Source organism: Anser cygnoides, chromosome 31 (genome assembly GCF_040182565.1).
Source record: "Anser cygnoides isolate HZ-2024a breed goose chromosome 31, Taihu_goose_T2T_genome, whole genome shotgun sequence".
In the NCBI taxonomy this organism is placed as follows: Eukaryota; Metazoa; Chordata; class Aves; order Anseriformes; family Anatidae; genus Anser; species Anser cygnoides.
Window position 1 is genome coordinate 3,058,522 of NC_089903.1, and position 27,369 is coordinate 3,085,890.

At 54.0% G+C, this 27,369-nt stretch overlaps 3 protein-coding genes and 2 long non-coding RNA genes across 5 annotated transcripts; 2 read left to right on the top strand and 3 right to left on the bottom strand.

Annotated features, from left to right (window-relative positions):
* Positions 1–1,126: 1,126 nt before the first annotated feature.
* On the bottom strand, positions 1,127–4,507 carry LOC136787846 (uncharacterized). Its single transcript, XR_010826944.1, has 3 exons — positions 4,067–4,507; positions 3,106–3,260; positions 1,127–2,094 (listed from the first exon to the last, which is right to left on the bottom strand). It is a non-coding gene; the product is annotated as an uncharacterized lncRNA (long non-coding RNA).
* Positions 4,508–9,514: 5,007 nt separating this feature from the next.
* On the bottom strand, positions 9,515–13,689 carry LOC125179694 (uncharacterized). The gene is made up of 6 exons (XM_066985183.1): positions 13,571–13,689; positions 12,436–12,477; positions 11,366–11,662; positions 10,659–11,000; positions 9,958–10,062; positions 9,515–9,885 (listed from the first exon to the last, which is right to left on the bottom strand). The coding sequence occupies exons 1-6, from the start codon at positions 13,599–13,601 to the stop codon at positions 9,785–9,787; spliced, it is 918 nt and encodes a 305-aa protein (XP_066841284.1). The 5' UTR covers positions 13,602–13,689; the 3' UTR covers positions 9,515–9,784.
* Positions 13,690–15,168: 1,479 nt separating this feature from the next.
* On the bottom strand, positions 15,169–17,705 carry LOC125181654 (uncharacterized). Its single transcript, XR_007160488.2, has 5 exons — positions 17,302–17,705; positions 16,780–16,872; positions 16,413–16,574; positions 16,082–16,283; positions 15,169–15,394 (listed from the first exon to the last, which is right to left on the bottom strand). It is a non-coding gene; the product is annotated as an uncharacterized lncRNA (long non-coding RNA).
* Positions 17,706–17,927: 222 nt separating this feature from the next.
* Positions 17,928–19,695, top strand: LOC136787836 (olfactory receptor 14C36-like). Its single transcript, XM_066985184.1, has one exon. It carries the CDS (start codon positions 18,781–18,783, stop codon positions 19,693–19,695), a length of 915 nt encoding a protein of 304 aa, XP_066841285.1. The 5' UTR covers positions 17,928–18,780.
* A 5,559-nt stretch (positions 19,696–25,254) lies between these two features.
* LOC136787841 (olfactory receptor 14J1-like) lies at positions 25,255–26,076 on the top strand. Its single transcript, XM_066985199.1, has one exon. The coding sequence runs from the start codon at positions 25,255–25,257 to the stop codon at positions 25,855–25,857; it is 603 nt and encodes a 200-aa protein (XP_066841300.1). The 3' UTR covers positions 25,858–26,076.
* Positions 26,077–27,369: the final 1,293 nt, after the last annotated feature.

Here is a 27,369-nt window from a genome sequence, read left to right on the forward strand (position 1 = left end):
GAGTTCAGGGGTACCCAAAGGATTCCGTTGGGAGGCTTAATTAGGGGCGTAATTAGGGTTATGTTTAGGGTTGTTCGGAGAGAGAGAAGGCACAGGGTCCCGTTGTGTGGGGGGTTGAGTAAAGGCTCCCCAAGGGAGTTCAGGGGTACCCAAAGGCTTCCGTTGGGAGGCTTAATTAGGGTTGTAATTAGGGTTAGGGTCAGGGTTGTTTGGAGAGAGAAGGCGCAGAGTCCTGTTGCGTGTGGGGCTGTGTAAAGGCTCCCAAAGGGAGGTCAGGTCTACCCAAAGGCTTGGGTTGGGAGGCTTAATTAGGGGTGTAATTAGGGTTAGGCTTAATATCCTGGGGGGGGGGTCGGGAGGGTCCCAGGGAGGATCCTTAGTGGCTTGGGGGGGGGTCTTAGTGGCTATGGGGGGGGCCTTAATTAGGGTTAGGGTCTGGAGAGAGAGAAGGCGCAGAGTCCTGTTGTGTGGGGTTGCGTAAAGGCTCCCCAGGGGAGTTCAGGTGTACCCCAAGGCTTCGGAATGGGGGCACTTTTTGATGGGAGAAAGTGCCACAGTACGTGTTTTTTAGGGTCCTACTTAGGGTTTAATTTTAGTGTTACATTTAGGGTTGTTTGGAAAGAGAGAAGGCATAGAGTCCTGTTGTGTGTGGGGTTCCGTAAAGGCTCCCCAGGGGAGTTCAGGTGTACCCAAAGGCTTCGGAATGGGGGCACTTTTTGATGGGAGAATCGGGGGACTGCTCCACGGCACTCGTCTCTCCCTTCCACTCAAGAGCGCCTTGCAGACGGCTGCTGGGCACCTGCAGTGGCACCGTGCTGGTACAAAAGTAAGCGTGTGTGGAGCATGCTGCGATCTACCTCTTCCTTAGTGACCTGCAGCGACTGGAGGGGGCTGAGGCAATGAAGCTCCGTGCTGTTCCCTCGGGCCCCCAGAGAGAAGAGATCAGCGCCTGCCCCTCCACTCCCCTCCTCAGGAAGCTGAGGGCCGCCGTGAGGCCTCCCCTCAGTCGCCTCTTTCTACCTCTAGTCTTAATAGCTGTTGTTCCACTCAGGATGGTAGTGCAGCAAAAAGAAGTATATTACACAGTTTGCATGATGTAAAGAAATAAATAAAAAACACCACAATCTGGTAAAAACTGAGCTGAGCCTGTCCTTTAAAAAGGGGAGAATATGCTACGGAAAGGAAGAGCTGTCTTTGTAATTGCTCAGCCACTCAATCTTGCTATCGTCACCAGTGAAAAGCCGTTCTCCCCGTGTGCTGTGCCCTCGTGAAACCCCCCTCCCCAGAGCAGAGCATCCAGCTGTGGGGCCCAGCACAAGGGAGACTTGGGCAATGAGCTGGGATTTTTCTCTTGTACCCCTTGAGGAGAGCTGAGCCGTGGGAGCGTTGGCATGGGGCGCCCTGGCCAAAATCGGCCATCCGTGCAGGGTCAGGACCTGAGGAGGGCTGGCTGTGGGGAGCCTGGCCTCGGCCCAGGATCAGGAAGGGCCCGGGCTTGTGTGTGGCTGCGGCACTGCCAGTTTGAGCAGGGGGTTCTCGGGTGAGCGCTGTGCAGGGTCGCTGCCGCGCTCACAGCCCTTCTGTCTGCTCCTGCTGTGCTGCTCCCCAGCTCCCTTCCCCTGCGTTCCCTGCATGGTGGGCACAGTCTGGCTGACCCCCAGCACCGAGGACCCTCAGGGTTACTTGTCAATCAGTCACAAAGTCCTGCTGTGGGTTCCTGGGTGTTGCTGTACATAAGACCCGGACTGCTGTGCTGTATTATTCAATGTTTATTGAAAGTGTGGCCAAGGCTGCATCCCGGGGGGGGCTGCCCCAGCCCTTGGAAGAGGGTGGAGGGGGCCGTGGAGGTGATGTCTGTGCCCACGAGGACTGGGGGATACTGGGCCGGTCGCGTGCCTTCCATTGGTCTGCTGCCGTGCGTGGGGGCTGTGGAGGCCGGGCTGGTGGCAGGCGGGTCGGTCTTCCAGGCACTGATGGTGGCCGCTGGCGTCGGGCCTGGCTCTCAGGCGTACGACGGTGGTCAGGCTGCCTGTAGGGGCTCACGGAGCGGCTGCGGGTGTCAATGTCTGGGCTGCCTGGGCTGTGGCGAGGCGCCTGCGGAGACAGGAATTTGCTGAGGCCGTGCTGCGGTGCCAGGCGGGTGCGAGGCAGCAGGGTGCCGGCATCCGGCTGTGCTTGAGATGTGGGCAAACATGCTCTGTGCAGAAAACAGGGTGCCCTGTGCCCTTGGCTGGGACTCTGCTCCCCTCCACATCCTGCCCCAGCTTGTCTCCTCCCCAGCGCCTCGCCAGCCATCCTGACCTGCCTGCTCTGCACGTGCTGTCCCAGCAAGAAGACCTGGCCCCCGCAGAGACAGGGGTCCACAGCCGGGCTCTGCAGGGCCCGGTCACCACAGCCACCGACTGCCCTTTTTCAGAGCGCCTTGCAAGGACCAGTACTCAGCTCCCTGCCCGGCCCTGGCCCTGTCCCAACAAGGTGACGGCCTCGGCTCCCTGTTCGGGGAGGTGCTGCCCATCCGCTCTTTGGGATGTGTAATTAAACACACAAGCTCTGTGTGTGCTGAGGACACGCACGCTGGCAGCGCTCAGGTGCGGCTGTGACACACCGACTGCCCCTCTCCAAGGCAATGCCCGCAGCTGGCAGGGCTCATCCCCATGCTCCCAGTAGCTGGCACACCTTGGCTGAGGCGGACACCTGCAATTCAGGGCATCCCAGAACAGGGTGCCTTGTGCTGGGGGGGAACTGGCACTGCTGCGCTTCTCTCTCTGATGGCACTCTCTCTCAGCTCCTGCATTTCTCTTCCTGACCTCGCTTTGCCTACGGCTGTCCCTGGCTCTGCTCTTGCTGCGGAAGGGCCAAGCTTCGCTAAGACCAGCAACAGAAAAATGGGCTCCAGAACAGAATGCCCAGGAATTAGAGGCCACCTAAAGCACTGGACAGCAGAAATTTCAGAAGAGTCTGGTCAAAAACTAACTGCTCACTTCACAATACGCTAACGACAACTGCTTCCTGGCTGGCAGCAGCCATATAATAATGTTAACAAAGATACGGTAAAGAATTTGGGAGGGGGAGAGGAGGAGAGGGAGCGGGGGAACAACAACTCACTGATTTTTCTGCCTCCAACGCCCCACAAGCACACAGCACGCAGCACGCAACTGTCCCAAGCAGGACGAGAACCAAGAATGCCACAGCGCCTCCTACGCAGTAACTTCGGAAATTCTGGGGCTTTGCGGTGTTTGCATTGTTCTCCCCATCCACGCCTGCAAGAACAATTGTGGACATTGCTGTGTCCTGCGCACTACTGGTAATCTCACAGGAGGTCTGGCATTGCCAGGAAGTGTTCTGTTTCATTTGGTTAGCATCTTTGAGCAAGTGAAAATCCTCAGGCCGCAATGCTTCCTGAGGTTCAGCAGAAGCTGGGGAATCTGCCAAAGGCACTGCAACTCAAGGCACTCTGGAGCCTCCCTTTTGCCTCTCAGCTTTGTTTTCCCTCCATCCTTTGTTTTCCCTGCCATAATGCTGAGGGCCCAGTGTCTCAGGTTTGCTCCCCCAGCTCTTTGGAGTTCTAAAAGGTCTTAGGTGCTTGCCCACCTTCGCTGCTCGAGGCACACTCGGAGCCTTAGGGACAAAACTGAACAAAATTCGGGAGCCCAGGAGTGCCAGTGAGGCAGTGCCCCATCTGCACTGAGTCAGGGCACCACTCTGGGCCTCAGCTCACAGGAGGGGTCCCATTTCCCATTGTCTGCTCAGTGGGCTTCTGACGGCCTCGTTCCCCCAAGAGCAAAGTTCCAAAATCCCTGGGAACTGGGTGCGCTGGGAGGTGACCCCTCTCTAACCACAGCCACAGAGCTTTGTGAGCGTCTCTCCGCTGCACTGCTGTCACAGCCCGGGGAAGACAGCCATCCGCAGGGAGCCACTCCTGCCTTCCTCTGCAACACTTGCTGCCTACTGACACTCTTGGGTTTGGCTGCTGACATGAGGTGCAAGAGCGGGTACCAGGGCAAGAACCTGCACACGCATGCTGGTTCTGGTTGGTGACAGCGGATGACCAAGAAACAGCCTTTACCGGGTGGGGCAGTTGACTTCATTGCCTCTGTTCTTTTGCCAGGGAGCGGCAGTGTGCGACCGCTTCCTTGCCAAAGCACCTCCTTCGGCACAGTCTCTCTAACCAGCCCTTTAGAAAGAAAGCAGGACAGTGTGACTATAAGGAACTGCTCCTCCTTGAACCATATTCTGGGCACAGTTGCAAGCACACACCAGTTGCTGCTGGCTGGATACCAATGTTTGCACGGAACAGCTCGGACCACTTATGGTAGTGCTGGGCTAGCAGCTGCCCCCGGGACACGGCGTGACCCACAAGCGGCAGCAGAGGCTCTCGGCCATCTCTGGCGCTCACCAGTGCCTGCTAGGTGTGAAATTGAGTGTCTCCGCTCTGATCCATCCCTTCCTGCTGTGCAGGTTACGGTGTGTCCACACATGGATTTAGAACCTCAGCTTCCCAAGTCTTATGGCGGACAGAGTGAAATATACCCACCAGGTGCTGCCTTCTCTAACTCCTTTATGATATCCTCTATGATGTCAGGGGATGTTGGGGAAGATTTTCTTATTTCAGCATTGTCCTTCGCTGTTAGAGGACCTGAACAGAAAGTAGGAAGTTAACTTTGGCACCAGTGCAATTTGGAGAAGCAGGGCTTAGTTTGTGAAGTCAGTGAAATGACTACCCACCCCTGGGATACCAGCTGGGCTCCAGCGCAGGAAGCAGCCGAGGGTCTGGCAAAGCCCTCCCTGGGGACACTTCTGCAACCAAAGACCCGTGAGAAGTTTCTGTCCCAGTGCCATCTACATCAATAGCTCAGTAGGAGAGCATACCAGGGCTCGTGCCTTGACAGGGCACACACACACGTGCCGGTCTATACCCTCCCACCTGCAGAGATGCCTGGCTGACGTTTGGGCTTGAGCTGGCAGCTCTCAAAGGAAGTCAAAAGCCACAACTTACCCAGGCCATCTCCCAGAGCTTCAGTCCTGGAACCCATCTGGGAGCCTGGATCACCTTCGCCTTCGGTCCCATCTGTAAACACAAGTGGAGTCCCTCCTGTGAACTACGCCAACATACTCCTTCTGACCAGAGTGACAGAGAATGCGGTTCAAAGAGGGGACTGCTCCACGGCACTCGTCTCTCCCTGCCACTCCAGAGCATCTTGCAAACAGTTGCTGGGTGCCTGCAGTGGCACCGTGCTGGTACAAACTAAGCGTGCGTGGAGCTGCCCGGAGAAGGGCCCTCCCCGTGCCCACCCCAGGTCTCAACTCAAGCGCAAGGTGCCTGCTGGCTCTGCAGCACCTAGATGCTCCTTCCTTCTGCTACCTCGGGGATCCTCCCGAGGCTCCAAACCATGATCCAGCTGAGAAGCTGGATATGGAGAAGCAACATCGTCATCTAAAATCAGGCAGAGATGAGAGAAGTTCCCATGGCATGCTGTGTTCTCCCTCTTCCCCAGCACCCTGCAGTGACTGAGGGGGCTGAGGCAATGTCATGGGACAAAGATGCAGGTGGAGATTTCCCAGCTAGCTGTAGCTAGGTTTAAGAGATGTTCAGGAGAACAGCAGTGATATTCAGAAGTGATGAGCACCTGTAATTTCAGGTTTAGTCCTTAACAAGTTAATGAGTTGACCTCAGAGTACAGCAGAGCGTTTAAGACCAGTGAAATTATTTCTTCCAAACCCTGTTAGCATTTTCCCTTTCTAGGACTTACATTTCTACCTCTAGTCTTAATAGCTGATCTTCCTCTTTGTATGGTAGTGCAATAAAAAGAAGTAAATTGCACACTGTTTGCATGACGTAGAGTAATCAATAAAAAACACCACGATCTGGTCAAATTGAGCTGAGCCTGTCCTTTAAAAACAGGAGAATATGCTACAGGAAAGAAGACATGTCTTTGTAACTGCTAAGCCACTCAATCTTGCTATCGTCACCAGCGAAAAGCCGTTCTTCCCGGCACAGCATGTGCAGAGCAGGCAGGTCGGGGTGAACCTGAAGACCTGGCCCCCGCAGGGACAGGGGTCCACATGCTGTCACAGCCCGGGGAAGACAGCCATCCTCAGGGAGCCACTCCTGCCTTCCTCTGCAACACTTGCTGCCTACTGACACTCTTGGGTTTGGCTGCTGACATGAGCTGCAAGAGCGGGTACCAGGGCAAGAACCTGCACACGCATGCTGGTTCTGGTTGGTGACAGCGGATGACCAAGAAACAGCCTTTACCTGGTGGGGCAGTTGACTTCATTGCCTCTGTTCTTTTGCCAGGGAGTGGCAGCTTGCGACCGCTTCCTCGCCAAAGCACCTCCTTCGGCACAGTCTCTCTAACCAGCCCTTTAGAAAGAAAGCAGGACAGTGTGACTATAAGGAACTGCTCCTCCTTGAACCATATTCCGGGCACAGCTGCAAGCACACACCAGTTGCTGCTGGCTGGATACCAATGTTTGCACGGAACAGCTCGGACCACTTATGGTAGTGCTGGGCTAGCAGCTGCCCCCGGGACACGGCGTGACCCACAAGCGGCAGTAGAGGCTCTCGGCCATCTCTGGCGCTCACCAGTGCCTGCTAGGTGTGAAATTGAGTGTCTCCGCTCTGATCCATCCCTTCCTGCTGTGCAGGTTACGGTGTGTCCACACATGGATTTAGAACCTCAGCTTCCCAAGTCTTATGGCGGACAGAGTGAAATATACCCACCACGTGCTGCCTTCTCTAACTCCTTTATGATATCCTCTATGATGTCAGAGGATGTTGGGGAAGATTTTCTTATTTCAGCATTGTCCTTCGCTGTTAGAGGACCTGAACAGAAAGTAGGAAGTTAACTTTGGCACCAGTGCAATTTGGAGAAGCAGGGCTTAGTTTGTGAAGTCAGTGAAATGACTACCCACCCCTGGGATACCAGCTGGGCTCCAGCGCAGGAAGCAGCCGAGGGTCTGGCAAAGCCCTCCCTGGGGACACTTCTGCAACCAAAGACCCGTGAGAAGTTTCTGTCCCAGCGCCATCTACATCAATAGCTCAGTAGGAGAGCATACCAGGGCTCGTGCCTTGACAGGGCACACACACGTGCCGGTCTATACCCTCCCACCTGCAGAGATGCCTGGCTGACGTTTGGGCTTTGAGCTGGCAGCTCTCAAAGGAAGTCAAAAGCCACAACTTACCCAGGCCATCTCCCAGAGCTTCAGTCCTGGAACCCATCTGGGAGCCTGGATCACCTTCGCCTTCGGTCCCATCTGTAAACACAAGCGGAGTCCCTCCTGTGAACTACGCCAACATACTCCTTCTGACCAGAGTGACAGAGAATGCGGTTCAAAGAGGGGACTGCTCCACGGCACTCGTCTCTCCCTGCCACTCCAGAGCATCTTGCAAACAGTTGCTGGGTGCCTGCAGTGGCACCGTGCTGGTACAAACTAAGCGTGCGTGGAGCTGCCCGGAGAAGGGCCCTCCCCGTGCCCACCCCAGGTCTCAACTCAAGCGCAAGGTGCCTGCTGGCTCTGCAGCACCTAGATGCTCCTGCCTTCCGCTGACTTACCTGGCAGATTAACCTGAGGCTCGTGGTCCACATCAGGCTGAGGTGTCGAGTAGCCAGAGCCTACGAGAACTGCTGCAATCAAGCACAGAAGAGAAACATTCCCCGTGCATGGTGTGATCTACCTCTTCCTTAGTGACCTGCAGCGACTGGAGGGGGCTCAGGCAAGGATGTGGGACCCAGACACGAGCCAGGATTTCCAAAGCCGCAAAGGGGCCTGCTGAGCTGTAGGCTCCCTCTTGGCCTCTTCCCAAATCCTCTCTCCAGGCTGTGCGCAACACCCCGCAGGGACCACGCTGCCAAAGATGTGGCCCCTCAGGTGTTTCTTACGGGAAGATCTCTGCTGGACACAAAGGAAGACCCCACTGCAGGGGGAGCGTGCAGACCCCGGGAAAAATGATCATCCATGTTTGTCATGGAGAAGCCCCCTGGCCAGTGAGCAGCTGAACCCTTGCTGAGCTAGCTCAACAAACCCTTAACAAACAGCAAGGAAATGAACACGGACAACTTACCACCTGTGGGACCCATACTGGCAGGCTCAGGAGCAGGATTCCATGGAGGCACTTGACCAGTACTGCCTGTGGGCACAAGTGGGATCAGACACAGGTAAGGGGAGCTTCCATTGCCTCTTGGGGCCTGCCTCTTCCTCAGTGACCGGGAGGCACTGGCTGGGGCTCAGGTAATGACATGGCCCAAACAGGAAGAAAAGCCTGGGTTCTTCCCTCTCTGTGGAGAGGGGCAGGGGTGGCATCTCTCCAAGTGAAGAAATATTCAGGGCTCATTTGTGCAAGCCCCCTCAAGGCACAAACGCACTTGGAAGACCCTGAATAAACTATTACAGCCCATTAGCCATCTTCCTTCAAGGAAGCACACTCGCAACGTACCTCGGGGATCCTCCTGAGGCTCCAAACCATGATCCAGCTGAGAAGCTGGATATCGAGAGCCAACATCGTCATCATCTAAAATCAAGCAGAGATGAGAGACGTTGCCATGGCATGCTGTGCTCACCCTCTTCCCCAGCACCCTGCAGTGACTGAGGGGGCTGAGGCAATGTCACGGGACAAAGATGCAGGTGGAAATTTCCCAAGAGGGGCCAGCGGCCTCAGCCCCACAGGGGCTCAGACCCGGGCTTCTCGGCCCCAGCGGTTCCGCTATCCTCATATCTCACAGCCTCATACTGCCCCAAAGTCGCTCTGTATCCCATCGGCAGGGTCGCCATCTCCTTCCTGCCCCCATATCCCTCCCCAGCAGCCTGCCGTATCCCCAAAGCCCCCTGTCCTTAGTGCCATCCATAGCCAGATTTCCCAGCGCGCCCCCATCAGCTCAGGTTCCCGTATTGATCACGCAGCTTCCCCACATCCCTGCATTCCCCTCATATCCAGTGCTGGTGGCATGCCATATCCCATAGCCCCGCACATGCCCCAAATATCCACCACTCACTCCTTAACGTCCCACCCCAATATCCCCCCAGTTCCCTGTACGCCACCCCCAGGGGCTCAAATGCCACCTCCACATTTTCACACGTTCCCAGTCTCTGCATTTCCAGCATCCTCCTGTTGCAGCCCCACAGCTCCCACGTATATGGGCTATGGGACATTCCCCTCCAAAAGCCCAAACACCAGAGCCCCCAGCCACCCACCCCACCTGCAGCGGCTCTCCCACCCCTCCCTGGATGCCCTAACATCCCTAACACACCGGGACAACCAGGCGAGGTGACAGCGGTGGCCATCCAGTTAATGACACGCACAAGGGCTTGTTCTGATTTGGGGACTCTCCTTCCACCTTTTTTCTTCTCCTTCACCTCTCCAACCTGCTCTTCCCACCGTCGTGCCCTCCTCGATGCTCCTGGCATCCCTTTCCTTCCCCATCCCTCTCTCACTCTGTCTCAGCCTCTGTCCATGCTTTCATTTTTCACTCACACTGTTTGTCTCTCCATTTCATTTCTCACCCTTTCTCACTCCTTTCTTTTTCCTCACAATTTCCATTTTTATTTCTGGTCTTTCTTCATTTTCTCTTTCACAATCACCCTTCCCGACAACGTCCATGTCTCCTCCCTCCCCTCTACCACGTGAAACGACCCCTTTCTACTTCTTTCATCCTCCCAGGAACCGTTTCTTGCTTTGTTTTCCCACAGGTGAGCACCTGTTTGGCTGCACACCAGTCTTTTGGGATGCGTCTTCAGCAGGGAGCGGTCTTTAGGGGGTGGAATCGCCCACAGCATCTTCCTCTCATTAGTGTTCCTCATACTTATTCTCCTCCTGAAGGGTGTGTGGGGATCTGGCGTGCAGCTGGGAGATCCCGGCAGGGCTGGCTCCAGACAGGAACGAGGCGTCTGCGGGAAGGAGCGAGGTGGGTGGTGGGGAGCCCAAAGGTGGGGCGATTCCCCCCTCAGCTCAGGGTGTACCTTTGGTTCTCCCCCGGGCCCAGAAGAAGAGGAGGATGAGGCTGTTGATGGTGAGGAAGCAGCCGCCCACAACCAGGAGCCGTAGAAGAAGGAAGCAGCTCTTCCCTGCAAGAGGGTGGGACAGGTTAGGAGATGTAGACACAGTTCATGCGTGCTGACGGAGGGAAGGCTGTGAGCATCGTTCCGCCACCATCTCTCTTTCCCTTTCCCCACCCCTCCGTCTCCAGGCATTCTGCTCAGGTCCTGAGTGCTGAACACCCAAAGACTTTCCCCGCTTGCTTGGCTCTGCAGGAGGCACTGAGAAATTTGGGAACAATGGCTCGGGAGGCCAAGGAGAGGCTGCTGAGCCATAAAGGTGGACAGAGGGATGCTCGATACTTGTTTGGGGTGGTTGGGGTGATGGAAGGGCTGAGAGGGAGGGAGAGGTGGGTGCAAGACTGGGTGGGCTGAGTCATGGACAGAAGGATGGTGATCGGATAGATAGAGCAGCTGCCCGGTGCAAAAATCAGCTAGTTTGGAGAGGAACGTACAGGGACTGGAATGGAATCGTTTCAGGAAAAAATGGAGAGAGGGAGGGACAGACGGATGGACAGATGGAGAGAGGGATGGTTTAATGGGCTGGTTACTGGATGGGTGGATGGATGGGTTGGTGGTGGATGGACTGACAGATTGTTAGGTGGGTGGATGGATGGCCAGCTCACCTTTCTTTTGGGCATTTATACTGATAGACACGGCTTGGCTTGTGAAGGACGGGATCCACCTCTCAGGCTTTTTTTCCTCATACTTGCAGGTAAAGTTTCCACTCTGTTGGGGACCAGCACGTGGGAGCTGGAGGACCATGGAAGTCCTTAAATTGCCCCCGTGATCTGCTGCATTGTCCTCAGAGCCTTCTGTCGTAGGGAGGACCTCTTGGCCATCCCTGTAGAAGTGAAACCTCCGTACAGTGGCGTCTCCAGGGGCCTTACAGATGATGCTCAGGAGATCTCCTGCCATCACCTCTCCCAGCGGGGACTCCACCATCAGCAGGGGCTGGGGAAGGTGGTCTGAGAAAAGGGGAGGAATAAATGGAGACGTAGCAATAAGGACAGCACGAACGGATCTCCAGTTGTTTGCCTTCCCACTGCATGCAGCAAAGCTTGGGATTGTAGGCTTCCTGCCACGACATGAGAAGAGCGCCAGTGGCAGCCACCTTCCAGACCATGCTGGTCCCAGAAAGATAAATCCTCCACCCAGAAATCCTACTGATTTTGGGGATGGGCTGGGTTAAACCACAAAGCCCACCAATCCTGATTTCCAGGTGAGTTGTCACATTGCGGGGCGATAGCTGACACCCACGTTTGGGCATCTGAATAGTTCTCAGAGAGGAGGGAGAAAGCAGAGAGAAAGATAAAGAAATCACACAGCTCACCTCCAATCTTGATCACCAGTTTTTCACTGGCTGGGGATATGAGCTGCTTCCAACCTTGCTTGAGGGAATAGCTGCAGAAATGCGGCCCCCTGTGTTGCATTCGGGAGAGGACGAACTCAAACGTGTAGTTATTCGTCGAGCTAAATCCTGAAACTGCCCAGCCAGCCTCGCCAAAAATTTGGTACGTCAGCTTCCCAGTGATGCTGGGGGGAGTGGTGCACACCAGCGTGACAGCGTCTCCAAAGAAATATTCCTTCTGTCCCTGCAGCACCCAGAGGGTCGGGGCAGGGACTGCGGCTGGGGGATAGAGAGGGAGACAGGCAGGGGGGACGGAGGTGAGGTGCAAGGAGCAGAGGCAGAAGGGACTAACTCCACGCAAATAAAAGAAACTGGCTTTCATTTCAAGGAATACAATAAAGCACAGAGGGGACCTCGTAAAGCAGAAATGTCTCTGGGCTATGACTCATTTTATCTCCTTGTGATTCAGCACAAGGTTGCGTCCCGCTGCGGGAAGTGATGAAAGAAAGGAGACTGCAAAAACCCTTTCCACACCCTGGGCAGCTTTGCCATGCCGGCAGAAATGTCCTTAATGTGCTTTCAAGCAATTTTATTTTTTTTTGCTGCAACTTGGTAATTTATGAAAATAGGAAATGGGGAAGGGGGGTTGAAAAGGCTAAGGGTGAAGGGTAAAACCCGTCGCTGATGCTCCTCCACAGCAGCCACTGGGAAAACACGTTTGGTCTCCACCTCCCTACCTGCCCCCAGCTGCAAACCCTACAAAAATACCATTGACCCACACCCAAAATAGGAGGAGCAGGTGTGGGAAGGAGAGGGCCGGGAAGGGGTTGGGTCTCAAGGGGTTTCCACTCACCACCAGTGTGTTGACACGAGGCAGGACCTCAACAAAGTGAGATAACGAAAAATCCCCAGCACCCAATTTCACCACTGGGTTGTTATGGGGAGGGGGAATGAGGCTGAGGGTCTCCCAGACAGTCACACCTGTGGGACCCCAAATCCAGCCGTGCCCCCAGCAGCTCAGCCCCTGTTTAAGGAGACCCCAGAGGAGTTACCTTCCTCGGAGACCATCTGGCAGGGCAGGAGATGCACGGTGGCTGGAAGAGAAGAGGGGAGAAGGACTGAGTGTGAGAGTGAAGGGGGAAACGAGGATTACATGGTGAGGGCATCTAATAGGGGAGGGGAGGGGAAAGGAAGGGAAGGGAAGGGAAGGGAAGGGAAGGGAAGGGAAGGGAAGGGAAGGGAAGGGAAGGGAAGGGATAAAGGTAAGGGAAGGAGAAGGGAAGGGAAGGAAGGAGAAGTATAGGAGAGGAAGGAAGAGAGGAGAGGGAGAGGAGAGGAGAGGAGAGGAGAGGAGAGGAGAGGAGAGGAGAGGAGAGGAGAGGAGAGGAGAGGAGAGGAGAGGAGAGGAGAGGAGAGGAGAGGAGAGGAGAGGAGAGGAGAGGAGAGGAGAGGAGAGGAGAGGAGAGGAGAGGAGAGGAGAGGAGAGGAGAGGAGAGGAGAGGAGAGGAGAGGAGAGGAGAGGAGAGGAGAGGAGAGGAGAGGAGAGGAGAGGAGAGGAGAGGAGAGGAGAGGAGAGGAGAGGAGAGGAGAGGAGAGGAGAGGAGAGGAGAGGAGAGGAGAGGAGAGGAGAGGAGAGGAGAGGAGAGGAGAGGAGAGGAGAGGAGAGGAGAGGAGAGGAGAGGAGAGGAGAGGAGAGGAGAGGAGAGGAGGAGAGGAGAGGAGAGGAGAGGAGAGGAGAGGAGAGGAGAGGAGAGGAGAGGAGAGGAGAGGAGAGGAGAGGAGAGGAGAGAGGAGAGGAGAGGAGAGGAGAGGAGAGGAGAGGAGAGGAGAGGAGAGGAGAGGAGAGGAGAGGAGAGGAGAGGAGAGGAGAGGAGAGGAGAGGAGAGGAGAGGAGAGGAGAGGAGAGGAGAGGAGAGGAGAGGAGAGGAGAGGAGAGGAGAGGAGAGGAGAGGAGAGGAGAGGAGAGGAGAGGAGAGGAGAGGAGAGGAGAGGAGAGGAGAGGAGAGGAGAGGAGAGAGAGAGAGGAGAGGAGAGGAGAGGAGAGGAGAGGAGAGGAGAGGAGAGGAGAGGAGAGGAGAGGAGAGGAGAGGAGAGGAGAGGAGAGGAGAGGAGAGGAGAGGAGAGGAGAGGAGAGGAGAGGAGAGGAGAGGAGAGGAGAGGAGGCAAAGCCGGGACATGGGGACTCACTGAGGAACATCACAAGGCGGGGGGCAATCATGTCACTGCGGTCCAGGGGGTACCGAGGGCTCTGAGCCGGACTGCCCGGGAGCGGGATGCGCTGTCTGGTTGCTCCGTGCTGCTCTCTCCATCGGTCTGACTTGAGCCCGGGGCTCACGGGGGGAGGAAGAGGAAGTGCTGCAGAAATAAATGGAAGCCACGAACCACATTCGAGAATTGTGAGGGAACTACACCCTAATTCTGTGTTTCTCTGTGTGTTGTCATCATGTTTTCAGATGACATTTCTCCCTACATGCCCTTTGGGCAGTCTCTTTGCCCAATGAACCACAGCCTATCTCATCCACACCTTAAGTTGGGGGAGAGAAGGTGGCTTTTATCCATTCTCTCCTGCCTTGGACATCTTCCTCATGATGGGTGACAAGAGGAGCAAGAGGAGCAAGATCCTTTGCTCTTGTTCCGTGCAGGGGGGTGGACAAAATGACCTCCAGAGTTCCCTTCAAACTTCAACCAGTCTGTGAATGTTGGCTTAGGAAGACCCTGAGGATGAGGAAGGTGATTGAAATTATCCTCCACTGGGGAGACAGTAGCAGGGATGAAACACGGCGATGGTCTTGACCATTTGTTTTCCACAATGGGAAGCATTTTATGGGAACGCAGGTGGGATGTAAGGGGTGGCCTTCGCTTATCACTGTCGGGGTAGTATCCGCTCCCGAGAAAGCAAAAGGAGGCCCTTGAGGGGAAAAGCTGGAAGTTACCTTTCACAACACCGCTGAGGAAGGACCAAATCCACTGCACCTCCACTTATCTCCTCTGTAGTCACGAGTACAGTTCCCTGTGTCATTTTCCTACGGCACTGGATCATTAGTGTTGAGCGCTCATCTCCAGCGAGGTGACCTCGGCTGCGATGGTGGCCTCAGGATCTTCCCTGCAGAAGTGAAACATTCACTGCCTTGTTTACAGGAGCTGTGTAAGAGGAAGAAGAGGTGGTAGCCCTCCCCTGTGGCTCCAGATGAAATGTTCAGACCAAGTGTGGGACTGGATGGTGAAAAAAAAGCAAATATATACCTTTAGGGTTCCATTCTTCCTTCCTCTTTTAACCATCTAGGTTTCAATGACACGTATCTAGGTCTTGAAAAGCATCTGTAGAGAGAACTGAGCCTGGTGACCTCAAAACAAGGTTTTTCAAGAAAAATGAATGCTGCTGTCATTGTGCTTCATTAAATTCAGGGTAATGGAAGGCCTGCGACCTGGAGGAAAGTACCTGTGGATAGAGGGAGGTGTGATGGAAGAACAGAGCTGTCCAGGACAGTGGAGAGAGAGCCCTACTGTTGCGTAGCTTACCTTTAATCCTGATGGCTTTGCTCTTCACGGACCAGACTGCTCCGAGCCCATTGATTATGGTGTTGGTGCACGTGTGTGGTCCACCATCCTTTGGCTGTGTGATGCTGAATCTGCAGGTACAGGTCCAAATGTCCACAGCCCATCCACTTTTTGTTCTCCTTAGATCAGAAAATGACAAATCAGAAGGAGAGAGTGTGCACAGTGAGATGGTCCATTTTCTCTGTGTTCAGAGAGTGCAGAAAGGCCTGGGAAGGAAGTTAGGCATACAATTCATAGGAAGATAGACTTGTTCACCAGGGATCAGAGCAGAAATCCCTGTCCATGGGATTACTTGGTGCACGCATACTGGATCACACATTTGAGGGAAGGGTAAACTCAGCTTGCAGGAGCTGCCTTGATATAGAACTCTCTCCCCTGTATGACTCATTAATTCGCTGACAGAAAACAAGCTGTTGTGTTGCTTGCATCAGCACAAATTCCAGCGCTCTCATACTTTAAAAAAAACACAGAAGAAAAACAGCGGTAATGAAAACCAGAAGTTTTCTTGCACTGCGACTTCTGTTTTTTCTCAGGGTGGACAAGAGATAAGAAATCAGCTCTAAGTCCCACAAAAGTCCCACAACCCCATCCTGTGCCAGTCCCTAGCTGCACAACAAGCTCTTGCACAATTTTTTTTTTTTTTTAATCTGCATTGAAAGCTTGAAACCAGATAGGTTAATTCCAGTTCCTCAAAGACAGAGCTACTTGTGACTAACACTCACAGTCCTCGAGTTGAGGTCAGACCTCTAGGACACAAGCAAGAAAATCTTGCTGTTACTGTAAGGTCAAGGGAACAGCTCTTCTGCACCTTCTGCTGTGGTTTCACACCGACAGGCAGCCAAATGCCACCACAACCCTTCTCTCACTCCTCAAAGGGGAAGGGGGGGGAAATACAATGAAAAAGGGCTCAAGGGTTGAGATAAGAACAGGAACATCACTCAACAATCATCATTATGGGCAAAACAGACTCAGCATAGGGAGATCAGTGTAACTTATTGCAACAGAATGGAGCAATGTGAAAGTAAAAGCAAACTGAAAACACCCTCCCCACTTCCCCAGCACCCACTTCCACTTCTTCACCCCGAGTGGCACAAGGGAACGGGGAATTGGGGTTGTGGTTAGCACAGAACACTTCATCACCTGCCATGGTCAGCGCAAAGCACGTCATCATCGCCTCCAATGTGGGATCCCTCCCAGGGGATGCCTCCTTCCCGAGCTGATCCTGTGGGGGCTCTTCTTCCCATGGAGTCCATCCGTCAGGAGCAAACCGCTCCAGCCTGGGTCCCCCCATGGGTTCCTTCCCCTGCAACGGTTCCTCTGGGCTCCTTTGTGCATGCAGACTCTGTTTTATCACATAACAATTCAGCCAGTTCATTGCAATAAGCCTTTCTGATAATTCACACGGGTTATAACCCCTCTCCAGAGTGCTGTGAGGAGGCGGGGGTAGGACTCAGCAGTCTAAAAACACCACCTGACAAAAAAATAACAGCTGGGGAGAGATGAGCAGGGTCCACCTTGGAAGAGAGAAAGCTTGACAAGGAGATGCAAGAAACGTGGGCCCCCGACAACCTCAAGCAGCAGCTAGGACGTTGCTTCCTCACGCCGTGCAGCGTTCCACTGCACACTGGGATAGCTGGAAGGCCAAAAATAGGTAGCATTTGTAAAGAGGGAGATTCGAAATCAAGCAGAGTTTTAGTGTGTAGCAGCATGTTGTGTCTGAGCTGATAGCATCGTCATCTCCCCCATAACATCATCGTCACCTCCCCCATAACATCGCCATCTCCCCCATATCATCATCTCCCCAACACATACAAACACAGAGGAAGATGAGAACTCACCGGACTCCAGGCTGCTGCTGTCTAACACTTGTGTTTCCCAAGGCTTAGCTCAGAGGACATCACAGGGTTAAATCCCAGCTTCGCCTTCCCCAGCTGCAGGAATGGTTTAAAATAAAAAATAATAAAATAAAAATAAGAACGGGGGATTGTCCAGTAACACAGATGGGACGTGCTAAGTCTCTAGCTAGCCGAGGCTGTCAGGAAAGAGATAGAAGCAGTGATACTTTGCTTCTATCTAAACTCTGCTTTCTATCTAAAAAGACAGAACTTTTTAAGGACTAGTGTTGTGGTTTAACCCAGCAAGCAGCTCAGCACCTCACAGCCGTTTGCTCACTTCCCTCCCATCACAGAGGGATGGGGGACAGAACAGAAAACAAAAGAAAGAAAGGAAAAAAAAAAAAAAGTAATAGCTCATGGTTTGAGATAAAGACAGTTTAAAAGGGCAGAAAGGAAGGGGAAAAATAATAATGATAAAGGAATATACGAAGCAAGTGATGCACAGTGCAATTGCTCACCACTCACCGACCGATGCTAGACCCCAAGCACTGTTCCAGCTACTGGGAGGAAAATTAACCCGATCCCAAGTGAAATCAGGACGGATGGTCAGAGTGACTCCAAGCGCAGGGCAAACTGACTGCTGCCTTCGCAGTAACTTCAGCAGGTCCTTGCGGGAAGGTTCTGTCTTGCCTTGCTTTGCAGCTATGGCAGTGGGAGACGCTGAAGAAAAATCTTCCTTCGGCCACCGTGTCTTTGAAGCCTGGTGTGGAGTGGAAGGAAGCCTGGGGTCTCATAGCTACCCTTTTCCTGAAGCCCTCCTGAAATAAGGTGGAAAAGAAACAGCTCTTCCATATCCAAATCGTTCCTTTGCCAGCTGGACCCATGGGTTAAGATGCGCTGCTCCTCAAGGAGTTTGCGAGCTCACTGCAGGAGGAATCTCCACCAGCCTTCACACAGTAAGTCTCTGGCTGCGGGGTGGTGTAGGTGAGTGTCTGGTACAGCTGGCATGTCCCACAGCCTGGAGCACCCATCAGGACTCTCCCAGTTTCTCTGGTGTGGAGGAGGACGTGCTCCAGAGCAGGGTTTTCCCACTGCAGGGTCAGCATCCAGGGCATGTATGTGAGCATGGGCAGGGAGGAGAGGTGGGGACGGGGAGAGAGCCGCCTGCAGGGTCAGCCCCAGGTAGCAGACGGGGGGGGGAGAGGGGGCTGCTACCACAAACACCATGGGAGGGAGATTCAGGCACCTCCCTGCCCCTGCCCCTGCAGTGCAGAGGCCTTTGCTGGCTTAAGTCCCTTTCCTCTCCCAGCCAGCAGAGCCTCTGTCACCAAGGCCACGGGCTCCTGGCTTGAGTCACCTCCTTGGCAGCTGGAGCCCGAGGACGAGAAGCTCCCGAGTGCAATCTGTCTGCCCTGACCCCAGTCAGCAGGAGTGCTGGGGAGCTCTCCCATTCCCTCCCTGCCCACGCTGCCCTTGCTTTGCCCCTCGCTCCCTGCAGCAGCTCACACACAGCAGTGCAGGTCCTGCCGTGCAGCTTTGTCCAGCAACAGTCCCTCGGAGCACCTCCGTCCGTGGGACCTGACAGCACGGTGCGTGGGGCTGGGCAGCGAGCTGGTCTCTGCAGGCAACCTCTTAGTGCACACCCAGGAGCTTCTTCTGCTGGAAGGTGCTGAGCAGCCCTGCTGCATTGCAAGTAGGTGACACGAGAGGTGAATGCTGAATTTTGGAGTATCTCAGCATGTTTCCAACGGGGCAGCCGGTGTAGAGTGGGGCTGAGTCCTTCAGGAGAAGAGACCCTGCTCCTCACAGTGCCCTGAGCTAGCATGAAGCAGAGCTCCAGCCACGGAGGTGCACGAGGGTGCTGAAAGGAAGGTGAGTGGCCATGTGCTTTGGGGTGATGCTGTGGGACTGGAGGGCAAGGAGTGGAAAGAGATTGGATTGGAGCAGTCCTAACTTGTGAGTTGGCTTATTCCTTTGGCAGAACCCCATGAGCAAAGGGATCAGATGCCCAACAGCAGCTCCATCACCGAGTTCCTCCTGCTGGCATTCGCAGACACGCGGGAGCTGCAGCTCCTGCACTTCGGGCTCTTCCTGGGCATCTACCTGGCTGCCCTCCTGGGCAACGGCCTCATCCTCACCGCCGTAGCCTGCGACCACCGCCTCCACACCCCCATGTACTTCTTCCTCCTCAACCTCGCCCTCCTCGACGTGGGCTGCCTCTCCACCACTGTCCCCAAAGCCATGGCCAATTCCCTCTGGGACACCAGGGCCATTTCCTACGCAGGATGTGCAGCCCAGGTTTTTTTGTTTCTTTTCTTGATGACAGCAGAGTATTCTGTCCTCACCATCATGGCCTACGACCGCTACGTGGCCATCTGCAAGCCCCTGCACTACGGGACCCTCCTGGGCAGCAGAGCCTGTGCCACCATGGCAGCAGCTGCCTGGGGCAGTGGATTCCTCTATGCTCTCCTGCACACTGCCAATACATTTTCTCTGCCTCTCTGCCAAGGCAATGCTGTGGACCAGTTCTTCTGTGAAATCCCCCAAATCCTCAAGCTTTCCTGCTCAGACTCCTACATGAGGGAAGCTGGGCTTCTTGTGGGTTGTCTTTGTTTAGTATTTGGTTGTTTTGTTTTCATTGTGCTGTCCTATGTGCAGATTGTCATGGCTGTGCTGAGGATGCCCTCTCAGCAGGGCCAGCACAAAGCCTTTTCCACGTGCCTCCCTCACCTGGCTGTGGTCTCCCTGTTTGTCAGCACTGGCATGTTTTCCTACCTGAAGCCCCCCTCCATCTCCTCCCCATCCCTGGACCTGGTGATGGCAGTTCTGTACTCGGTGGTGCCTCCAGCACTGAACCCCCTCATCTACAGCATGAGGAACCAGGAGATCAAGGATGCCCTCACGAAACTGATGAAATAAAGTTTTTCAGAAGAAATGAACTTCCCAGCTTCTGCATTAGACTCTTAATGTGGCTCATTAAAGGCACAGCTCCTCTTCTAATGTATTTATGGGTATTGTCATTTCTGGTTTTATTTTGCTTTGTTGTCAGTGTTTATTTTATCTGTGGTTTCATTCTCCTGATGCTGTGCACTAAAATGTCATTAGGATTTTGACATTGTTATGTCATCGTATAACTGGTTGCCTGTTAGCAAGCTGTGGATGCATCTTCCTCGGAAGTGTTCAGATCATCAGGCTGGATGGGACTTTGTGCCACACGGTCCGGTGGAAGCTGTCCCTTTCCCATGACAGGGAGGTTGGAACTAGATGCTCTTTAGAGGTCCCTTCCAACCCAAAACATTCTGTGAGTCTCTGACTCTTCATCCCCTTTCTAGCTCAGTGTGTGCCTGTCTAGTGGAGCCCAGAGACTCCGTCCATGAGGAGTCTTGGTGAATTTAAGCAAAATAAAGGACCCTTCACTGACTTATTGGTCTGACATTCCTCTTGTGAGCCCTTTTCTGGAGCTGAGAGCACTGCTTGTGTGCAGAGGTGGAGGGAAAGAGAGTCTCAGCACAGCAGCATGGCCAGGGAGCACCAGCACTTGGTCTTTCCAAAGCTGCTCTCTTTTCACCTCTGTGCTCTCCTTATGAGCCCTTCTGTTGGTGTCACGCCAGGCTGCTCCTGTAGCTTGATCCCAGTACTGATGGGTGACTGTCCTGGGGCCGCAGGCAAGAACAGGCAGTGGCACCTCCATGACAGAGCAGTCCTGCAGAACAGCATTTCCACCCTTAAATGGGATCTCCCCAGGGCAGTGCTCGAAGGCTCAGGGCTGCCTTGCAAGCGGCTGCCAAGAGCATGCCCAAGCCCAAGGAACAGACTCCAAATTGTCTCCTTGCTCTGCCTGTTTCTCCATAGGCCCTGTGTGATGAGATCAGGATCCCAACACGGTATTCCAGGGACTGAGATGTCCCTGAAATACGAGGGTCTAGATGTCTCTAGGTGGTGGCTGGTGCCCACACAGGTGGTGAATTTTCCCCAGTTAATTTTACTGGGGTTCTACAGCATGCGATAGGGCTGATGGCAGGAAAGCTTTCTTTTCTGAAGGTAATCAAGAGCTGCCAGGAGAGCCCAGGGGATCTGCAGGGCAGCGTGTGCCTCGAGTCAGCACCAAATGGAGCCCACAGAGTGCAAGCCTGGCAACGTGGAGTCAGCAGAGATAAGGAGAACACCAGCTGCATCCTGGGCTGCATCAAAACAGTGGTCAGCAGGGGAGGAAGGTCATTGTCCCCCTCTGTTCTGCTCTGAGGAGACACCACTTGGAGTCCTGAGTCCAGATCTGGGCCCCCAGCAAAAGAAGGATGTGGGGCTGTTAGAACAGGTCCAGAGGAGGACCACAAAAATAATCAAGGGGCTGGAGCGCTTCTCCTATGAAGAAAGGCCGAGAGAGCTGGGGATGTTCAGCCTACAGAAGAGAAGGCTCCAGGAAGACCTCCTTGTGGCCTTCCTGTACTGAAAGAGGGGTTACAAAAAAGATGGAGAGTAACTCTTTGCTCAACCAGATAATGACAGGACGAGGGGGAATGGTTTTAAACTAAAAGAAGGGAGATTTACATTAGAGATTAGGAGGAAATTCTTTCCTCAGAGGGTGGTGAGGCACTGGAACAGGTTGCCCAGAGAAGCTGTGGATGCCCCATCCCTGGAGGTGTTCAAGGCCAGGTTGGATGAGGCCCTGAGCAACCTGATCTAGTGGGTGGCATCCCTGCCTATGGCAGGGGGGTTGGAACTAGATGGGCTCCAAGGTCCCTTCCAACCCAGGCCATTCAATGATTCTATGATTTTAGGATTGTATGATTCTACGATAAAGTGTTAAATCTGGGTGTGAACAGGCAAATGAGGGCTCTGCACCCCCAGAAAAAGGAGTCTGGCGAGTGATTCATTTTACCCCCAGTGAAATGTCTGGATCCAGACACAAAAGACCGGATCCAGTGCAGCACCCAAAAACATCTTATGGTGCTGGAAATAAGGCAGGGCACCTCTGAGCACCCTCCACGGCCACGTAAGAGCTGGTGCGGGGGGCGACCAGTGGCAGTGCCCCCATGAGCTGGTTCTGCCTCCCAGCATGAACCATCACGAACCCACAGACTCCTGCGGTGGTCCCTGGCCCCACAGCCCCCTTACTCTGCAGAGCAGCACCGACAGCTCAGGGCTGTAGGGAGCGTGTGGCGGGGGGTGCAGGAGTGTCCAGAGGCCAGCACAGATGTGCTCACCTGGGAAAGGCTCCCCGAGCAATGGCATGTCCTGGGAGAAGAGCAGGGCCCCTTGTGTGTGCAGGGGAGACACGGAAAGAGAAATCATTGCTGCTGGTGCCAGAATGCTCATTGGATGCATCTGGTGAGCTCGTAGAATCGTGGAATGGGTTGGGTTGGAAGGGACCTTAAAGATCATCTAACAGCAACCCCCCTGCCATGGCACGGACACCTCCCACTAGACCAGGTTGCCCAAAGCCCCATCCAACCCGGCCTTGAACACTTCCATGGAAGGGGCACCCACAGCTTCTCTGGGCAACCTGTTCCAGTGCCACACCACCCTCTGATTAAAGACTTTCTTCCCATATCTGATCTAAACTTACCCTTTTTTGCTTTATAACCATTACCCGGGTCCTGTCACTATACTCCCTGTTGAGTACTCCTCTCTCCATCTTTCCTGTAGGCTGCCGTTAAATACTGGAAGGCTGCTCAAAGGTCTCCCCACATCCTCTAGGCCAGAGGATCTCCCTACATTCTCTGGGACAAATAATTCCAACTTTCTCAGCTTTTCTTCACAGGAGAGGTGCTTCAGACCTTTGATCATCCTTGTGGCCCTCCTCTGGATCCAGTCCATCAGGTCCAAGTCCTTCTTATATTGGGGGCCCAGAACAGAACACCACTAATTACTGATCTCCACTCGGACACTGAGACATTGACTATAACTCTTTGAGTGCGGCAATTCAGCCAATTCCTTACCCACTCAGTGGCCCACTGAGATCACATCCATGTCTCTCCAATTTAGAGACAAGGATATTGTGAGGGACAGTGTCAAATGCTTTGACATTCCAGGTAGATGATGTCAGTTGATGCTTTCTCAGGAGCCTCTTCCCTCCAGGGCTTTATCTCATGGTACTCCACCAAGCACATCCTTGAAGAGGCGTGAAAATTTGCAATTTGCATGGAAACATTTATGTTGGGACCCTGATGAGACTGTTTTATTGCCTTGAGTAACTGGGATGCCTTTGTGTAGCTATTTAGGTGCAAAGGGACCCTTTCCTGTCCCTAGGTGTCGGTCTCTGGTGCTGGCGTTGAACCAGTAAGTCTTGAGTGGATTGGCAATGTCTGCAGAGGCCAAGGGAGAGGAGACAGCCAGAGATTAAAAGCTCTCTGAACTTGGAATACAATTTAGAGCTCATTGTGGGAGGAACCTTGACACCCACTCATATGGTAAGTCTCTGGCTGCAGGGCAATAGGGATGTAGTGCACAGACGGATGCCCTAAATTTGCACTTCCCATAGATTACGGGTCTGCTCAGAGCTTCAGCTCACCCTCAGCACATTTCCAAGAGGACTTTTCGTAAGTATGATCGAGGCAGCCTTTCCTGCTTGACTCTGTGCTTCCCTTGTAGCTGTGCTTTCAGTTTTCACTTGTTTCTCTTGATGGGAACCAAAATAGAGCTGTGAGGTTTAGAAAAGGGGCTGAGGCTCTTACACCGCCATCATGAGGACAACAAAGAATATTAGGAAACGCCTTCACCACCCACCAACCTGGAAATAATGCTAGCATCACCTTCCCAGTTTCATCAGGGCTGGTCTGACCTGCTGTTTAGTGCCTGCAAGCACCAAGCCGTCCCTGTGCGGTGCCCTGTCCCGGGGAGGTACCTGCAGGGCAGAGCTGAGCATGCAGCACTTAGGATGCGGTCTGGGAGCTTGGACAGGGAGCTGAGATGGTGGCAGGGAAACAGATCCTGGCAGGGACAGCGCCAGCCAGCAGCATGGGTGGGCAGTGGGAAGGAACTAGTGTCAGAACTGCTGGGAAGGGTGGATTTTACCTGCTGCCTGTCACCTCCTGCAGTGCAGCCCCCTTGCTCTGAGCCAGCCCCCTGCTCTCCTCTCCCAGCCAGCAAAGCCTCTGCTCTCACTTCCAGGGCTTCCAGGTCAGGAGAAGCCCCAGCTCCAGCACAGCAGAGGTGCCTCTCTCCTGACACGTGCCCGTTTCCTTCGGCAGAGCAAAGGGACAGAGAGGGGCTGCCCTGCAATGCCACCAGCTGGGAGGTGTGCGCAGCTGGCAAAGGGGGAGGCTTTCCTGAGTGCCTGCAGCCTCCCTGCTCCCCTCTCTCGGCCAGCCCATCGCTTTGTCTCCTCTTTTCCCTCCCGCTGCCTGTGCTGCTCTTGTTTGTGCTCTCAGGGCTGGGGTGGGGAGTTGCGGTGGTAGGTTGGGCACTGCCCATGCAGATGTGGCCACGGCAATGAGGTGTCCCAGACGTCTGGGACTTGGCCAGTCCTGGCAACGATCTGCAGTTCATCCCATCAGAGCTCTCAGCAGCGTCTGCTTTCCTCTCAGGGTAACAGAGGCGTGTGTTCCCCCTTCTTCTCAAAGAGGAGCAAGCAGAGGGAAGCTGGGAGGCATACCGAAGGACAGACCAGCTCGCCTCGCTCTGCACCACGAATGCTTTTGCCTCTCAGTACTTGTGGCTGTTCAACCTGGGAGAAGCAGAAGTGCTGAGGATTTCTGATTCCAGAGAAGACACCCCATGTGAGATGTAGGGGGACAGGGAAGGCCTTATAAAATACAGTCTGTCTAAAAATCCTCTCTGAAACCGAGTTTCCTTGGATTCGGGTGGGCAATTGATGGCAAACCCTCCTGTGGTCAGTGTGATTTTCCTGGAGAGACTAAATATCAGTTGTGGCCCCTGCATCCCCCATGCTCCCACGTGCCCTCGGAGTTAGAGCATAACCGCCCCCTTGGGAGCCATCGGGCAGAGACCCTGCTCCTCATGGCACATTCGGCCAGCACAAACCAGGGAATTGCAAGAAGGTCCTACCAAGAAGAAAAAACTGTGCGAGGGGAGAGTCAAAGAGAAATGGCTTGGTGTGAGCAGAGATTTCTGTCCTAACTTGTCCCTGTCTTTTCCTCCTTGGAAAGAGCCCTGGGCCCAGAGACAGCAGATGTCCAACAGCAGCTCCATCACCGAGTTCCTCCTGCTGGCATTCGCAGACACGCGGGAGCTGCAGCTCCTGCACTTCGGGCTCTTCCTGGGCATCTACCTGGCTGCCCTCCTGGGCAACGGCCTCATCCTCACTGCCGTAGCCTGCGACCACCGCCTCCACACCCCCATGTACTTCTTCCTCCTCAACCTCGCCCTCATCGACCTGGGCTTCATCTCCACCACTCTCCCCAAAGCCATGGCCAGTTCTCTCTGAGAGACACCAGGGCCATTTCCTACTGGGGATGTGCTGCCCAGCTCTTTCTCTTTGCCTTCTTCATCACAGCAGAGTGTTGTCTCCTCACCATCATGGCCTACGACCGCTACGTGGCCATCTGCAAGCCCCTGCACTACGGGACCCTCCTGGGCAGCAGAGCCTGTGCCACCATGGCAGCAGCTGCCTGGGGCTATGGGGTTCTCAATGCTCTCCTGCACACTGCCAATACGTTTTCACTGCCCCTCTGCCATGGCAATGCTGTAGACCAATTTTTCTGCGAAATCCCCCAGATCCTCAAGCTCTCCTGCTCAGACTCCTACCTCAGGGAAGTTGGGCTCCTTGGAGTTAGTGCCTCTTTTGCTTTGGCATGTTTTGTTTTCATTGTGCTGTCCTATGTGCAGATCTTCAGGGCCGTGCTGAGGATCCCCTCTCAGCAGGGCCGGCACAAAGCCTTTTCCACATGCCTCCCTCACCTGGCCGTAGTCTTCTTCCTTATCATCAGTGGTGTGTTTGCCAACCTGAAGCCCCCCTCCATCTCCTCCCCATCCCTGGATCTGGTGGTGTCATTTCTGTACTCGGTGGTGCCTCCAGCACTGAACCCCCTCATCTACAGCATGAGGAACCAGCAGATCAAGAATGCCATTAAGAAAGTGATGACAGACATTTTTTTAAGAACTAAAGCTTCACTTCTCTAGAAAGGATTTCCTGGAAACACCATACTGGGCCAGAGCTTTGTTTATTCACTGCATTACTGTTGTTATTTCTCCTTATCATTTTCCCACACAAATGATTGGATTTGTCTCACTACATCTGAGGAACGGACCTGCTCTTTTGCACCTGGAGGCCATGGAAAGTCTGTCTAACATGGGCTCAGACCTGACTTTTTGTACCATCTCTGTAGTAAAATGGGTTTTCTTGTGTGCATTGGTCTGGGCTCTTCTTCCAAAGCTGGTGCCAAAACTAATAGGACCAAAAAGGGATAAAGACAGTTTGCTTGGCAAAACTAAAGCCATGCATGCAAGCAAAGCAGAATAATGAATTAATTTGCTACTTTCCATCGGCAGGTAGATGTCTGGCCATTTCCACAAAAGCAAGCTCCATCACACATAATGGTTTCCTGGGAAGACAAATGCCACCTCTCTGAATGTTCCCCTGTCCTCCTTCTTTACCTGGGTTTTTATTGCTGAGCACTATGTTGCATGATATGGAATATGCCTTTGGCCTTTTGGATTCAGTTGTCCTGGCTGTGTCCCTTCCCAGGTTTTTGTGAAACCCCTGGAGCCCTTGCTGTTAGGATATCACAAGAGGCAGAAAACTCCTTGACTCAGTGCAAGCACTGCTAAGCAATAACTAAAACATCGGTGTGTTACCAACACTTTTCATCACGAATCCAAAACATAGCATGATACGAATGTCTATGCAGAAAATTAACCCCATCCCAGGCAAATCCAGGACACGTGGCCAGTGCAGGGTAATGCGGTGGCCCTGGGGCACTCACACCACAGCCCACAATTGGTCTGGTCTGGTCTGGGGAGAGGGGAGGGAGGTGAGGGAGCTGGTGAGGGTCTGTCCTAGGCTGTAAAGTGCACAGCAGAGGAAAACATGACAGCTAGCTGAGCTGTGGCACCGTGCAGGATGAAGACTCACCTCAACGGCTTTGTGGTGCAGAGCCAAGGCTCGTGGAAGGGAGCTGAGACATGCAGTTAAAGCAGAGAGGAGAGTGCCTTGGTGGCATAGGCAGAGCCCAGGGTGGTGTCCCAGGGCATTCGTCACCCCCTAGCCTGTCTCACCAACCACTTCTAGCACTGGCTGCTCACCCCAGGTTGGGCAGTGAGTTTTGCTCTGGGGTCATCTCCCACTGGGCTCCGTGCCTGTGCTGGGGGACAAGCCAGCCCTGCCCAGGCTCTTCCCTGGCCCCGACCTCTGCAGCCATGGAATTTCGACTGTTACTGGACTTAAGAGTCTCGACAAATTATTTTCAGAACACATCCTCATACAATTCTCCAGGGTAGCCCTTGGTTAAACCTGACGGTAGATGGCGACAGATGATTGATTACCGATGCCTCAATGCCGACGCTGTAGCGGTCCCTATGTCGCAAACCCGACTGCCACTATACAGGCTCGTGGTTGGCTGTTCTAGACATTAAAGATTTGTCCTTTATGGTCCTCTTGGAGGAACCGATAAACCCCGCTTTGCATTTACTTGG

What these genes read in the sequence shown, in the direction of transcription:
- LOC125179694 (XM_066985183.1), bottom strand. Translation starts at nt 13,601, where the DNA reads ATGATTGCCCCCCGCCTTGTGATGTTCCTCA. An exon ending in CCGCCTTGTGATGTTCCTCA is followed by an intron (nt 12,478 to 13,570) that starts GTGAGTCCCCAT and finishes CTTCTCTTCCAG; the next exon opens with CCACCGTGCATCTCCTGCCC. An exon ending in GGCCCGGGGGAGAACCAAAG is followed by an intron (nt 9,886 to 9,957) that starts GTACACCCTGAG and finishes TCCTTCCCGCAG; the next exon opens with ACGCCTCGTTCCTGTCTGGA.
- LOC136787836 (XM_066985184.1), top strand. Translation starts at nt 18,781, where the DNA reads ATGCCCAACAGCAGCTCCATCACCGAGTTCCTCCTGCTGGCATTCGCA.
- LOC136787841 (XM_066985199.1), top strand. Translation starts at nt 25,255, where the DNA reads ATGGCCTACGACCGCTACGTGGCCATCTGCAAGCCCCTGCACTACGGG.